The sequence below is a fragment of the Mastigoproctus giganteus genome, chromosome 10 (genome assembly GCF_048544385.1).
Source record: "Mastigoproctus giganteus isolate SK-2022 chromosome 10, ASM4854438v1, whole genome shotgun sequence".
NCBI lineage: Eukaryota > Metazoa > Arthropoda > Arachnida > Uropygi > Thelyphonidae > Mastigoproctus > Mastigoproctus giganteus.
Genome location: NC_143584.1, coordinates 215,857,710 through 215,875,150, shown reverse-complemented (window position 1 = coordinate 215,875,150; position 17,441 = coordinate 215,857,710). Strand labels below are relative to the sequence as shown.

The following is a 17,441-nucleotide window of genomic DNA, read 5'->3' as shown; positions in this document are numbered from 1 at the left end:
ACTGGTTGCGGCACAAGTTTGGACTGCTTTTGAAGTGAGAGCACAAATTCAAAGAACAGTGCCTATGAAAATATCTATAGAAAAGACATGCAGCAGAAACAGAACATCTATGAGACAGAGAATGGAGATACTGAGATGAATCATTAATTAACCTAACTGCCCTCTTTTGAATGGAATCACTGCCCCAGATGTGGGAACAATATTCCATGGTAGTCATATTTGTGATTTGTACAGAGTGAACAGCTGTTTGGAAGAAAAGTAACATTGAGAGTGAAAGAGAAAACCCAGCATTTTAGATGCAGATGAAGCAATATTTATAATCTGCTTATGCCAAGAAAGATTAGAAGTCAGGGTAATCCCCAATAGAGATATATGATCTTGTCCAGAAATTGGAGTGTCATTAAAGATAAGCATAGGAGTATAAGAATCCTTTTTGTGAGAAGGATTGAAATCAACTAATTTATCTTTGTTTCACTAGAGAATTACCTGGAGATCAGCATTTGATGAATTGGTAATGGAGATTAGAGAAGTTGAAGCTGTTTGTGCAGGGCAAGGTTTCTCAAACTAGAATGTGAATTGGAATGTGCTATCCTTACCAAAAGTATGGATAGGATTTCCAGTCAATGGAAGAAGGTCATTAATATAAAAGAGTGGGAGAAAGAACTAAACCTTGCAGAAAGCCTTCATTAGTGGAGAAGTTAGAAGGCAGAGAGCCATCTACCATCACCTACATTGGGCAGTCAGAGAGAAAACTCTAAATTGTAATTGGATACCCAATTACAAAAAAACATTTGGCAAACCATAAGACAAAAGCTTATTTAGAAGACCTTTATGCCAATCACAATCAAAAACCTTTGAAATGTCAAGGGTTTTTTCTCCTGGAAACTAGAGTTTTTTTTTTTTTGTCCAGCAGACAGAAAATTGACCTTGGAACACACACAATTTACAGATAGTATAACTGGAGCAACGTGGCTTTAGTTGTCTTTACTGCTAAAATCCAACAACAACAACAACAAGTGCCTAGTTTTCGGACACTGCAATTTGCACAGCTGAAATATTTCTTAGTAAGAGTACTTTTTGTGCACTAACCTCTTTTCTGCACTCATTCCAACACTTTTCTGCTCTTATTATTATTATTATTAGCCATATGGTGCAAGGAAGCCTGAGGCTTATGCTGCACCAGCCAAAAAAAAAAAAAATAAATAACCTTCCCATGTTACCCTGAGAGAGAGAGAGAGAGAGAGAGAGAGAGAGAGAGAGAGAGAGAGAGAGAGAGAGAGAGAGAGAGAGAGAGAGAGAGAGAGAGAGAGAGAGAGTCAGAAGTAGAAAGGAATCACCAAGAAGGCAAGAAAGAGAAGAATGATGATGTCCAGCTCAAGACCCTGGGTTTGCCAAGCCCATACTCACCAGATGTGAGTCCCTGAGGCAATATTCTAATGTTGAGTACAGCATTCAGGTTCTTGCAGACCTCTATGCACTACTCAAGATGTGGCCTAACCATTGTCTTATATAATTGGATAATCACTTATTCCTGCTTGCAAAATTCCTGTATATCACTGACAAAGCTCTGTGAGTTATCTAAGCAGCAACATCTACACTGCTCAGAGAATTTCATGTCTGGCTGCACAATTACCCCAGGTCTTTTTCATTCCCTGGTACCCTTAGTGTTGTAACACATAGTTGATACATTAATCTGGGATTATTGCTACTCATATGCAGTACCATGCATTTGTCAATATTAAACTTCTTATCCAACAATTAAACTATTATCCAAAATTTTTTAATTTGATGAAATAATCTGGAAAGAACTGTTAAATGAAACAGAAAAGATAGCTATTAAAATGATTGCATGTCGTGTTTAATTTTGTTCATATATGACTGGTATAATCATATCAGATAAATATCATTTTAAAACTTCTCCAATTTGTATAGATAAATTTTTGTACATATAGTGGCAGACAAAAAAAAAATGCATTACCTTAAAAAAAAGTAACACTTGTAGTAAAACGTATAAGATATTGTTTGATTACAGTCATTTTGTTTGTCATAAAGCAAAGGTAAAGGCATTGCATCAGACAGTAATTGCAAGGTATTGCATGAGCCGTTTCTATAAATACGGCCTTGGAAGGGGGTATACATGCCTATTAGTATGCTGTTTTGCAGAGGGGTAAGCATGGCTCGATATGCCGACCAGGCTAGCCGGGTGGGTAAAGTGCCTGCCTGGCAACCCAAAGGTCGTGGGTTCAAATCCTGCCTCAGGCTTGGATCAGAGTAGAAAATGCAAAAACCTTGGGAGGTGCAATATGGCCACAGAAGCCGATGTGCCAACAACTAACAAAAAAAAAAAAAAAAAAAAAAAAAAAATGGCTCGATATGTTCAGTTGATCAAGAAAAAAAAGTGTAGCTGTTGCTCTGTCCCAGGAAGGGCTTTCTGCATGTGTTATTGCTGATGACATAGGCTGCCACCATTCAAGGGTATCCTGGGTGTTGAAATTAAAGCATGAAACTGGTGTGAAGAGAAGACCTGGATCAGGCTGTAAGAGAGTGACTACACCTGCCCAAGATTGATATCTGAAACTGCTATGCCTTTGTAATTGCCGTGCTAGTGCTCTGATCTAAAACTGGACTTTGAGATGGCCTCTAGTGTTGAAACAAGTGCATGAACTATCCAAAGTTGGCTTTCGGAATGTGGTCCGCATGCTTATCGGCCCACAAATGAGGAAGAAGCAACTTGCTTGGGCTAAAACATATGTTTCATGGACAAAAAAGCAGTGGTGTCCCACTGCTTTTTTGACAAATCTGACAAATCGAAATTCAACTTTCATGGCGCGGATGGGAAGTGAAGTCAGAAGATGAAAATCAGAAGCATACCATCCTGACTGCATAACATCAACTGTAAAGTTCCCCGCCGGTCAGATGGTCTGGGGATGCATAACAACCAAAGGGGTGGGACGAATGAAGTTTATTAATGGAACGGTGAATGAAATCTACACTTCTACCTTGGAGGAGTGCCTGAAACCTATTATTAGGGATCACCAAACAGATGTCCAAAACTGCAATTTTCAACAGAACTCAGAACCTTGCCACACAGCAAAATTGTAAGTTTTATGCTATTTAGATTTAATGATGAGTTTGTCTTCTTGTCTCACAAGGCTTAAAACATACTTACACCAATGTTTTCTCTTGTTTTTCTCCCTTAGGGTGCAGTCATACCTAAGAATTGCTGGCATTACAGTGTTGGGCTGGCATGGCAACAGTCCAGATTTGAACCCTATCGAAAATTGCTGGTACATAATGTCATCTAAAATTGCTCAGAAGAAGCCAAGTAAAATTTAGCTGCAGGAGAGCATTATAAGGGTGTGGTATCACGAAATTGGGCAACCGTATATCCAGAAGTTGATTAACTCTATGCCAAATCGTTGCAAGGCTGTAATTGCAGCTTGAGGAGGAACAACAAAATATTGAGAACTTATTTTCCTGATTTACAGTACATAATACCATTACGTTAACTTGTCATTTCAGTTTGTACACGTAAATTCAATAAAATGTATGTTTGGTTGTCATGATTTCCATTTGCATGATTTCTCATATTCCATTAATTATGCATTTTACCCTTTGGGAAGATATTTATGATAATTAGGTATATCAAGTGGAGTCTTTTTATTGAATTTCATTCACAGAGATATATATTTCATCTAACAAATGCATTTCGAACATTTCTGCAACCCACAATTTAGCACAAAACACATTATTTGCAAAATTCACAAGTGATGTGGTTTTTTTGTCTGCCACTGTACTTTCGATTTTGATGTGGATAAAGTAATTTTCATATAATTAAAAATATTTTTTTTTTTTTTTTTTTTTTTAGATTTCAAGTGTTATTAATCAAGAAGGCATAAGACGCTTCATGAATGACTTTGGAAAGCCAGATCACCTTAGTCTTAATGAAGGCATGCGTTATTTCCATTCCAAAGTAAGTGTACATTTTAATTAAGTGTAAATTTACACTTTCTTAATGTCAAAAACTTTAAAAATTAAAATATTCATTAGGTTGATAATGTCAATTTTAGGATTCCTTCAGTATAGTTTTTGGCTTTTAATTTATATCATTCATTGTGTTAGAATTGGAGAAGTATGGCTATCAAAAAATTAGATAACAAATATTTACTGATTACTGCTGCACCTTCCTATTCATGTAAAATTCAGCAGTGGTGTAGATTATAAATTATATACTGTACTATGAAAATGAATGTGTCAAAGTAATTTGGACACCTTTTCTTTGGTTCCAGCTGATCTTAGGCAGAGAGGGTAGGGTTTTTGCTCGTGAGTTATTCTATGTTTTTTTTAGTCCACAAAACATGCAAATTGGCCCATGAACACACTTTAACAGACATAATAAACAATAGTGCAATATTGTCTAAGCCACTGATGCACCTAAAGCTTACATGTTCTTTGAAGTGGTATTAAATCCATACTGAAACTTCATAAGTATCATATCCCAACTGAAATAAAAATTTTCTAAATACAGAGTTTGTAAAGTTTTTAATTATTATACGAAGTAACAGATGTCACCTGTTCAGTATTGGGAAATCTGTTTTAGGATGCTGTAGCAGGTTTTCAGTGGTCATATGTAATTATTTGTAGTTGCTGAAACTACCGAAGTGGCTTTATTATTATACAGCTAACTCTGGATAGTTCAGAGTATTAGAAATTTTTTAGTATGACCTCAAAAAAACTGATTGTGAAATTTTTACTTTAATCCTGGTACTAAGATTTATAGGTGGTGTCTAGATAATGTTTTGCAAATTTGTTAATATTTAATTAATATAATATAGTATAATTAAAATACTGAAAAACCCACATAATGGATACTTGAGAGCTTCTCAGTTGAATATTACTTAGCTATGACATTAGTATGATTTTGATCTAGAGGTACTCAGCATTGATCTTATAAGTTTTTCAGAACAAATTAAACATATGGCTCTCTAAATTTTCTAAACTCTCCAAATTGATATGAAGTGAATTATGAGAAATTTCTGAGAAAATTATTTTTATATGTAGTCTAGAATCCCAATTAAAGTAGTTTTTTTTTTTTTTTTTTTTTCCACAAAAAGTAGTGTATATCATTTCAGTGGTGTATACCTTCAAAAAATTCATTAAAGTTTTATAATTTCATTTTTATGGACTTCAAAATTTAAATGACACGGTGACTGTAATTTAAGCTAAACTACTCTGATGCACCTGCAGAGAAAACAAACTGATAGAAAGTGTTCATATTTGTAGATATACAGTGAAGATGATGCAGATGAGAATTATGCAAACAAGACTGTTTCAAAAGTTACCACTCGAAGCACATACATATTTAGTCAAATACATGCAAATGAGTGATGGTGCCTCCGTAGCCAGGTGGGAAAGAGCAGCAGTGCGCAGCACACACTTCTTGATTAGACTGGGGTTCGAGCCCATCACTACCAAATACGGAGGATGTGGAAAGGTCAGGGAATGACCACCGCATATTCCCGAGCAATATGGCCTTAGTTGCTAATGCTCCTTAAAAAAAAAAAAAAAAACAAATGAGTGATGCATCAAGTATGAAGAGTAGGTACTTCTGGCTTTTACAATCATTCACAAGTGATGTCAAAGATCGTAAAGTGACTATCTTTAAATAAACTTATGCTATCAATGACATTAAGAGAATTTTGTTATATGAAAGTACTTATTCTGATTATGATCTGGAGCTGGTCTTGTATTCTTAGCCCGAGATGAACTATGCATTTTGGGTGCCTGCATGAATTCATTATACTAGCATTTCATTGTTTAAGTTAACTTAAACATGTTTGCAATAACTTGTTTGCAATTGTTTAAAGCTTTAATATTGGCAAAAAATGGCATGAATATTTTTATTAAGCTAGTTGTGATATTCTGTATTACATACCTAAGTGAAATTTTTTTTTTTGTCTACCTTGTATCTCTTCTTCAGGTTGGAGAATATTTACTAATTGCCTAAAAGAGACACTTTAGAAAATTATATACCTGTAGTGATTATTAAATAAAATTTTTGATCTGTTTCCCTCCTGAAAACTTTACACATATCTTAATTCTTTCTTGTTATTAAAGCAACACTTTTTAAGTGAGAACAACAAGTAACAGTAGTCTTTTCCACTGATGAAGTGTTACTTATTCAAGGTAGTACAATACCATGGCAGCTCGTTGTGAAGGTATTCACAATATGAGATATAACCAAAACAATGTTAATTAATTAATTTAACTACTTTGGTAATTTAACTAATGGCTACGTTAAAATGATGCTTTTGCACTAACCTATGTGTTAGTTACAGTTTTTATAAAGGAAAATCAATATTCACAAATTTAATCATATTCCAATAATATGGCAATAAATTTCCTAGATTGATGCAATAAAAAGAACACAGAAGGAGCTCAAAAATGGTTTTATTTTTATTCAAAGTAATCACAACCAGATTGAATGCACTTATTACACTATTCTAAAAGTTTTTGAATAGAGTCATTGAAAGTGTCCAAAGAGATGATGTTCAGCTGTGATTACGTTTTTCTTTATGTCCTCAAAATTCCGAAATCTCTTTCCTTTGAGGGCAATTTTCATGTTGGGAAAGAGAAAGAAGTCTACTGGTGCTATATCAGGAGAGTAGTGTGGATAATTGGTTTGTATGATGCCTTGTTTCATCAGAATGTCTTCACAACAAGTGCAGAATGGGCAGGGGCATTGTCATGCAACTAAGAACCAGCTGTATTTCTCTTGAAATTGTGGCTTCATCCAGGAATTACTCTTCAGTGGTCTTTGAAACATCTGTACATAGAATGCAGCATTGATTGCCTCCCCTTTAAGTACAAATTCCTTGTGAATCACACTCATCATGTTTGTTGAAAAACATGATCAGCATCTTGATCCTGGACTTATATAAATGAAACTTTTTTTTTTGGACCTTGCTGTTGATTTTGAAGTCCACTACACGCTCTGATGCTTTGCCTCTGAGTCATACCAAAACACCCAACACTTATCTCCAGTGACAATACAATCAAGGAAATTAGAATTATCTCGACAAGTCTGGATGAAGTCTTCACATGATGACACCCTTTGTTGCTTCTGTTCGTCCGTGAGTCTCTGCAACACAAATTTTGCACAGACCTTCCTTTTTCCTAAATCCTCATGTAGAATTTGACAAATTGTTTCTTTATTCATATCCAAATCATCAGCCATTGTTCTAAAGGTCAGACAGCAATCTCTTGCCACAATTTTTTGAACTTTTATAACTGTCCTCATTTCAAGAGGTTGATGGACAGGCATCCGTCAACTTCTTGGGTCATTGCGAACTTCCTCTCATCTGTCTCTGAACTGCTTATATCATTCAAATACACTGGTACGATGTAATGTTTCATTATCATAAACAGTTCTTAATAATTCATATGTTTCTGAAGATTTTCCCAGTTTAAAGCAAAATTTGATATTCATTCATTGCTCCTTTGTAAAATCATGACACAGAATGTTAGCACTACTAATGAAACTGGGTACTACTTGTCAGTGTACTGGATAATCTCTGTTGGATGAACTACGACATACCACTTCTGTTTATTTTCAAACTCATTGAACATAACTGCAGTGCACCGGTCCAGGAACTTCATTGCCAAACCTTGTAATTCATTCATCTTAATCACTTGAGTAAAAATTTGCTTTAAAAATTTTAAGTAAATTCCCCACATTTATAACAATAGCTATCTGACTTCTTGATACATTTGAGACACATTGATTGAAGTACAGATAGGTTAAATTATGTTAGGTTACAAACAAAAATATTGTTCCTTCACCACATATTTCAAACAGTAAACTGTTTTAAATCTGCTCATGATTACATTCTTCTGACCAGAGGTTTAGTGTGATGACAGTAATTTTGATGGCTTTTTATAAGAAATAATAAATGTAATTTTCAAAAAAAAAAAAAAAATCATATGATAAAAAGATTTTGGTTTCGTTTTTGTAATCAGTGCAAAAAAGAGATACACTGAAGCCACCTAATATTCCTGAAGAAGGAAATCATTGTTCTATGGTGTTAGTGTTATCATTTCTTGGATCTCTTAAGAAAAGAATATAACCTAAATTTGTATTACATTTAATGCCTAATGAATAAATGAAGTAGGCTCTGACAATTTTGTTCTAACAATTATAACATTTTGAACTCAACTTGGGAATTCAATATCAAGTCTTGAAAAATCACCTGCTAAGTCTTGTGAGGCCAGTCATTCCCTTGGTATATTAGGTTGGTCTAACACAGGATACCAAACTTAGACAAATCAAGGACACCAAGATACCTTAGATTAACCTGTGCCAAGGTTAGACTAATATTCTTATATAAGTCTAATCTCTGGTTTAGTTAAGAATCTAGTTTATTGAAGTTAGGCTAACCTCTAAGGATACCAAGTTAACCACTAACTTTACAAGAAACAGCAGGCACATTTTTGTTTAATAATGAACTCGAGAGACTTGATAGTGAATGCCAAAGTTTGCAAAACATCATTTTACAATAAGATTGCTAGAGTGGTTGAGTACACAGCCTACTTCATTTACTCATTAGTCATTGAATATGATAGAAATTGCTTTGTATCCAATAAATTTCACAATTTTTTTAAATTGTGAAATTTATTGGATACCAAGCTTATTGGATACCAGTTATTCTGGAATTCTGATTGAGTGATCTAAGTTATCCAAAAAAATTGATAAAAGAATGAGATAAAAGTATCTCATTCTTTTATGCTGTTATCATTAAGCTTTTGTTGTTTCTAATAAGGGTATAGTGTAAAAAAGGAAATTACTTTATTTTCTGTGTGACACATTATGCTGTATTAACTAATTATTTTGCATATTTTATGTATATTTGATTTTCTTTCAGTATAAGTGTTGTGGCATTAATGGTCCAGAAGATTGGCCATTCACTTTTTGGTGGAGAGAACAAAGGATAAAAGGAAATTCTGATGTAGTTATATCTGAATGCTGTAAGCAGGAACATAAAGAAAATTTGAATTGTACCAAAGGAGTTCCTCCCTTTAAAGAAGTGTATAATGATATGCACATAAATAATACTGTGAGTTTATTATTTTTATTGTCATGTACAAGACAGTTTTTAGACTTTTTTTCTGTATTCCCCCCCCCCCCAAAGAGCATTTTATGTTAGGACAACAAAAGACTCTTTGCATTTGAAGGCTCCTCCATGCAATATAGCAGTTTCACAACTTGTCACTTATTTGGAAAGGTCTGGGTTTGAATCCTGTTGGAGATTGCAGGAATTCTTAAGAGGCTTTTTAGTAAGGGCTGCAGTTAGCCAGTCTTAGATAGAAAATATAAGATTTTTTTCTGTGAGTTATTTCAGGTGGGTTTTTTGATCTATACAATGTGAATACACTTGCATAGACTTAATATACAACAAATCTCATAAAGGAGTACAATGTGTACAGGAAGGATAGACATGATAGGAAGGGGGGGGAGGAGTTATGCCATTAGTTAAGTAACACAAAATCCAAGGTAGTGAAGCCAGTCGACATTGCTGGACAGTGCAGTGTTGAGTCAGTTTGGTGTGACATAAGCATTGGGAGATCAAAATTGAGAGTAGGGGTGTGTTATAGGCCTAATGACTCTGATGAGTATAATAAGAAACTGTACAAGGAAATAGTGGGCCAGGAAATCAGAGAGTCTTATAATGGGGGATTTTAATTTCCCAGATATAGATCTGTTAGTTTAACTTCTGTTCCAGGAAAATTAATAGAGGCACTGGTAAAAGAAGCACTGCAGGATATTGACTGGAATTTGTGGGTTGGTCACTCACACAATAGCAAGGCTTTTATGGGTTTATTGGACGATTGTTTTCTACATCAGCATGTTCGGGAGGCAACTAGAAGGAGTAATACTCTTGATCTGATTATCAATAGTGATTCTTCATGCATCAAGAATCTGCAGATAGAGGAACCACTAGGTGGCAGTGATCAGAGTGTGCTGAAGTGGGATTTACTCAAAGAGGTAACTACCATCAGGGGCAAAGGGAAGGGTTTTTGCTTTCATAAAGGCAACTATGGTGGTCGGAAACAGTATTTAAATTCTATACGGTGGGACCAACTGATGATGTTACCAACAGCAAATTCAAAATGGGAGGCATTCAAAGAATTTATCTTGGAAGCTACTAGGCTTTAAATACCAACTAAGAAATATTGTTCAAGGTTAGGCCTAAATGAATTTCAGATGAACTAATGAGACATATGGCAGAGAAGAAAAATGCATGGGATACATATAAATTAATGGGTGACATTGGAAGCCTATGATAAATATTAGTTAGTCTATAACCAAGTCACAAAGGAGACTAGGCAGGCAAAGGCAGATTATAATAAACCTTTGGCGAAGGATGCAAAGAGTTCTTTACCTATGTAAACTCCAGAAGGAAGAAAATGAATCAGATTGGTCCTAACAATAAGAAAATAAACAACAAGCCTACACTAATTGTAAAATTTTCAAACCATGTGGTAAAGGAAAAATGGATGAGAAAGGCAAAGGAGATCCGACTGACAGCAAATGATGTATTTCAGAACAACAGCAACATTGCAATCTACATAAATGACCAATTAACAACTCACCTCAAGCATTTGTTTTGGGAAACAAAACAATTAGTAAAAACGCACAGTTACAAATTTCTGTGGTTAAAACATGGAAGAATTTATGTGAAGAAGAATGAATCTTCAAGAGCCATAAGAATTTTGAGTTCAAAGGATCTGCAGTATATAAAATAGACACTTATATTGTGAAAAATTGAAATTTCCAGAAATCTAGACCTGAGTTAAAGTTAAGACATCGGTTATGTTTTTTGAGGAATCAGATTTTCAACTCACCTTTTCGTTTTTTAAATAATCCAGATATTCAAGATCTTATAATTGATAAAAATTAGTTCTTTCTGGTAGCTCTAAATATTAGATCATTAAGAAAAAATTGGTTTAACTTCTTGCAATATATAAATGCAATGAAAGATTATATTTCATGTATAGTTTTAACAGAGGTTAACATAAAAAGTGAAGAAATTTCTAATTATAACATACAAGGTTATGACAAAGTCTATATGTTGAGAAGGGGTGGAGGAATAATAATATACTATAGAACATACTTTAAGGCAATACAGGCTTACCACTTGACTCAGTCTCGTGAAAACTTCTGTCAAATTATTAGGAGAAGATCCAGAAAACACATTCATGATTTGTGCTTTTTATAGGCCACCATCAGATTCCATAAACAACTTCCTAATAGAATTAGATAACATAATTTTGCAATGGGATGACATACAGACTGATAAGACCATACTAGTAGGAGATTTTAATATTAATTTACTAACCGATGAAACTGATAATGTGATACTCAGATACTCTGCAATCTTAAACAATTATGGATTTGAACATACCTTATTTGGAATAACTAGGCAACAAAGGAAAGAAGGAGATAGAACAGTAAGCTCTTGCTTAGATCACCTTATAATAAATATAAAGTTAAAGTGTACTAATTCTTACATATTATTAAATCAACTTTCAGATCACAGAACATGTATACTAATAGTAGATAATTATTCAAAACAACATCCATGTGTAGATATAAAATTAACAAATATTACAAAGAAAAATTATTTATCAACAGGTAAACTGAAACAGAACATAGAAAACATGCTAATACAAGAGCAAGCATCTTACACAACAGATGTAAATATCTTTTCAAATAAGATAATACAAATGATAAACAATTCAAGGTTTAAAGAGGAGAGTAAAGTAATCACTCAGCTTGCAACATAAATTCTAGGAGTAGCAGGATTAAGCTTAAGAAACCTTGGATGACTAACGAAATAGAAGAATTAATGGTACAAGGGACAAATACTTCAGGCAGTATAGAAATTGCCCATCAAAGATAGAACATTATCACAATTATAAAACACTCAGAAATAAATTGACAGGTATAATAAGAAAACAAAAAAACACTTATTACAATCAACTTTTTATGGATAAGCAAATAACTCAAAAGGATAAATGGAGCATTATAAATAACCTGTTAAGTACAAGGAAGAAAAAATCAAGGGGAAATCAAATTAAAACACTATTAGAGCAGCTTTCTGGTACAAACAAACAATATGAGGCTGCAAATTGGTTTGCCAAAGCTGTATTAGATCTCAACAGATATGATATACATAATTGCCAACATCCCTTTACTCAACAAGATAGCCTTCCTCAGATAGTGAACTCTTGTGTAGTCTTAACTCCACAATGCACTGAGATCCTTAGGATTATAGAACAGTTGAAGAACAAGAAATCTTATCGACTGGACTGTATTACAGTAACCGAAGTAAAGAGAAATAAAGAACAGTTTGCTGTTCTCTTGGTGGAGCTTATAGCATGGATGTTAAGAGTTGGGAAGTTATCCTACAAATTTACTTTCATTTAAGATAATTCCTATATATAAAAAGGGACCGCCTGATGACTTTTACAATTATAGACCAATAACAATACAGTCATTTATAAATAAGATAATAGAAAACTATATTTTCTCATACAAGCAAATATTTACATCAATATGGACTGTTAAATAACTCTATTCTCATATCAGAAGGGCAAGAGCACACAAATATTATTAGAGAATTTAGTAGACTCTTTTAAATTACATTTCAACAACAATAACCTCATAATGATTTTATTTATAGATTTGACCAAAGCTTATGACTTAATTGATATTCCAATATTGAAACAGAAATTACTAAAATATGGAATAAGGGGAAGAATCAACCAACTCTTAGCACCTTATTTAACCAAAAGAAAAATAACAGTTGAAGTAGGAAATACAAAGGGAAAATCATATAATGTAAAGAGGGAGAGTACCTCAGGGTACACATGCAGGGCCAATCATGTTCAACATCTATATAAATGACATATTTGAAGTAAAAAGAATTCCTTTATAAAAATCTATGCAGATGATATAATCTTATATACAATTGGAAAGAACATGACAAAAACGGCAATAGACTTACAGCAGAATGTAATACATTTACGAAATCGGGTGCATGATAATAAATTAGCACTCAACTTTGAAAAAACAAAATTCTTGGTAATTAGACCTCCCATCAAACCGTGGACATACATCCATCTATTAAATTACATAAACATGAATGCTTACGTGATCAGAATTTCCAGAATTGCAAATGTCTAACTGTAGAAGAAGTTTCAAATCACTGTTACCTTGGGTTATGGATTGACTACAGTCTAAGTTGGGCAATGCATATAACAAATTTATACAAGAAAATGAGATTTTATGTGTACTTTTTTTACTACATTAAGAATAAATTAAATCTAAGAACTAAAGTAACCTTATATTATGCATTAGTGGACTCACAACTCAATTATTTAGTAAATGTATGGGCAAGAGCAAATATAACAGAAATAACAGTAATAAATAACTTAATTAACAGGATTTTGAAACTTGTAATGGGGACAAACTCTTAGAATGACCTGAATAAGAGAAGGCAATTCTTGTTGAAATATAAAATACTTTATCCAGTTCAAAAACTGAAGTTAAATCTATTTTTGAAAAATCTTAACACTATCTTTGAAGAACCGAATCTACAAAGGAATGCCTCACTTAATTTAAGGAACCCAAAAGCAATTGTTTTGCCACACCCTAGGGTACTAAATAGATTTGGAAATAGGCACACAATGAATATAATAAACAGCATGTTGGCTAGTGTTGATTTCAGGCTCAGGAGAAGTTATCCTATCTCCAAATTAAAATTCCTAATAAGAAAATTTTTGATACACAATGATACAGTAGATTAAAATAGATATGCAGAAAATTACTATCTCTGTTTGCAGTGTGGTATGTACTATGTGTAGTGACATCATTGTCTTTTCTGTAAGATAACAAATTGTATGCAAAAACTGTTGTAAATGAGGAATTACAACTTGTCAAGAAATTTACTTTTCTTAACAAGTTCATTTATTGTAAACAAATTCTCTTGATAAAAATTGTATTGTATTATTAACCATATTATTATTATTATTTTATTTGTAAACAAATTCTCTTGATAAAATAAATTGTATTGTATTATTAACCATATTATTATTCTCTTGATAAAATTGTATTGTATTGTATTAACCATATTATTATTAGCCATATGGTGCAAGGAAACCTGAGACTCATGCTGCACCAGCCAAAAAAAAAAAAAAATCCTGAATTACCCTGAGAGAGAGAGAGAGAGAGAGAGAGAGAGAGAGAGAGAGAGAGAGAGAGAGAGAGAGAGAGAGAGAGAACTTGAAAGGAATCACCAAGAAAAAGAAGAATGATGATATACAGCTCAGGACCCTAGGTGTGCCAAGCCCATACTCACCAGATGTGAGCCTGTTTAAAAACTATATTATTGGCTTATTTTCTCACACCTGAATTGTGTACTGTGGGATTTATTGCATAATATTTAAATTTATGGGCTGACAAGCAAAATTTATTTTCATGCTAGTTGAGGAATTGTAAAAAACATAACGAAACTGCAATTACAAAACAGATTTTGTTAAAACTGTTTTTGCATGAATGCGATAATGTAACATTACAAATTAGATAATAATTATTAAACAGGAAAGATGCTGGCATTATGCAGACTTGAAAATGGTCTTTTGGACCCTATGTGACTAGTGTCATTATGGTAGGAGTCATCATCGACAGTTTAGTAAAATGTGAGGTTTAAGCATTAAGCATGGGTGCTAGAATTTCATGAACTTCCTTGTAATAGATCTTTAAAGTTCTTGATGGAAATTTAAATGTGCAGCTGCCTATTACATGAGCAGCTCTGTCAAAGTCATCCTACCTTTTGCTCAAGAAGCTGGCAAAGTGCTATCATTGTTGTCTTTCCACAGTGTGTGGGGCAACAATGGTATGCCTGTTTTTGATGGAAGGAACTTTTATCTTTTTTCATTGAGTTTTGTTTTGCCAGGTGAAAAACACAGAAACTTGGGTTTTTCATCCCAAAAATAAAAGTATCGAGTAAACAAGCAAACCAGCCAAAGAATACATGCAGTTAAAGACACGATTATTTATGCTTCATGGCTTTAGTTGTCATTGCACTTAGCATACCCCAACCAACTAGTCATTCTACATATTCATTCTGTTGTAAAAGGACTAATAAAAAGACATATATATGAAAATATATATCTGAGAAATTTCAAAGAAATGTGCCCTTAGCTGTTAGTATTAGTAATGTGAAATTAAGAGAGCAAGCTTAAACAGTATCAGCCAAAAAAAAAAGTATCCCTTTTAATAATTTGCTAAATCCTCCATATTCAAACTACCCACTCTCACAAATCTAGCTGAAAGTCTGTTCCAACTGTCAATTTCTCTTTTTCCAGTTTAAATATATATCAGATGACTTGTGTGTCATCTGCACACACACATAAGGGTACATAAATTGAAGTTCAAGATTAATGGCTGGACATATTCAGGGCTAATGGCTGTTCAGTACCTTCCTTCCTTGGTCTATATTTAGGAAGTTATCGAAAGGGTCAGTACCTTCCTAAATATGCAGTTTTATTTGAGCTGTTTTAGAAGGGAATAATACTTACACAGAATTATATGTGGAAAGAAGCTGTCAATGACTTATGATATTTGTATTTTTGCCTTCCATGTCATTGTGTAGGTCCTCACGGATAGCAAAGTTGGTAGGATTGCCGTCATTCTGACACCGGGTGGAAAAGACCTGAGTTTGAGTCCCGTCGATGGCGGGAGGAATTTTTATATGTGCTTTTTTCACAACATGGCTGAGTTAGTCGGTCTCAGCTGAGGGTAGCATGGTTTTTCTTCAGGAAACTTGGGTTTTTCGTCCAGCAAACAGAAAATAGACTTCAGAACATGCTCAATTTACAGTATACACGAAGCAATGTGGCCTTAGTCACTGATGTACCTAAAACCCTACAATAACAACATTGTGGTAGTTTGTTTCTGCATAATGTATACAAACATGTTTCTTTCTCATTGGGTGATTTGCTTGCCACAGAAATGAGATACTGTTTTTGTTTAATTAATATACGAAATATATATATTTTTTTGTTTATTTGACAAAACATTAATACAGGAACTCCTCGACTTATGTAAGGGTTGCGTTCCGTGGAACGCTATGCAAGTCAGAATTTCCCCCATGCTTGTGCAGGACTTGCAGCTGTGCTCGCTGAATTGATTGAATCAAAAAAGAAATGTTTGACGCACATGTAAATAGAATTATTTATTGTATTTATTCAATTTTTTATCTCGTGCGCAGAAAAATTACAAAAGTGTGCAATTTAAAAAAATTTCAACATTATAAAATTCCAAAAAATGAGAGGAGACAGGCATAACATTAGTAAGTTTTACCTCTCGAGCATCGTTGCCAGAATCGACGTCTTCAGCTGATAAGTACGCTGCTGCAGAGATTGAGGGCTATGGAGATTTAGTTGTTGTTATTTGGTTTTTATGAGCATTAGCAACTGAGGCCATATTGCTCCGGGGATATGCAGTGGTCATTTCCTGACCTTTCCGCATCTGGTAGTCATGGGCTCAAATCCCAGTTTAATCAAGAAGTGTGTGCTATGCACTGCTGCTCCTACCCACCTGGCTACGGAGGCACCTGGAGATTTAGAAGGGGTCAACCACTCAACCTTACGAAAGAGCATATTAATGGATGACTAGATGGTGGCTTTTTTCTTTTCATTGTAGATTTCTTTGTACCAAGCAAGCATATCATTCATCCCTCTGTTAAACTTTTAAGAATCGTTCGCTGTCAGGATCCATCTTCACAAACCTCACCATTACTGATGCAATTTCATGAAATGTCATTGCCATCTCTCTCTGGTGGTGAAGTGTCTTGGCTCCTCATTTGGTTCATCTTGAGCTTTATCAGCATTTTCTTCTTTCACTATTGCTGCCTGCAAGTCAATAAGTTCATTAGATAATTCCTTTTCTTCCTCTATTAACTCCTCCACGTCTTTGACATCAACCTCCAACTGAAGTAGCTCTGCAACCTTTACAATCTTATCTAACCTCTTCATGTGATTAATCTTTTTCAAATCCTTCAAAGCCTTTTATGTGCCATGGACATATTTTCTTCCACGTGCCATTTAAACAACTTTTAGTAATTTCCACCCAGGCCTTATTAATGTTTAAGATGGTGTGGTAAATATTGTAAGATTTCCAAAAGTATCTTAACATAATTTTTCTCATTGTTTTCTGCAGACAATGCCTGAGCAAATTTTGTGCGTAAATAATATGCTCTTAAATTCAAAATAACACCCTGATCCATAAAATGAATGAGTGAAGTCATGTTTGGCGGTAGAAATATGGCTCTCACTTTCGAATTCAAATAATCTAGGTGTTTAGGATGTCCAGGAGT

General features: G+C 34.0%; 1 protein-coding gene across 1 annotated transcript in view; it reads left to right on the top strand.

Moving 5' to 3' along the window:
- LOC150079903 (tetraspanin-11-like) overlaps window positions 1-17,441 on the top strand; it is a 95,995-nt gene that overhangs the window by 43,305 nt on the left and 35,249 nt on the right. The window contains exons 5-7 of the mRNA XM_090383275.1: window positions 3,869-3,973; window positions 8,922-9,113; window positions 15,717-15,738. Coding sequence (XP_090239401.1) covers window positions 3,869-3,973; window positions 8,922-9,113; window positions 15,717-15,738 — 319 coding nt within the window. The remainder of the gene's footprint in view (window positions 1-3,868; window positions 3,974-8,921; window positions 9,114-15,716; window positions 15,739-17,441) is intronic.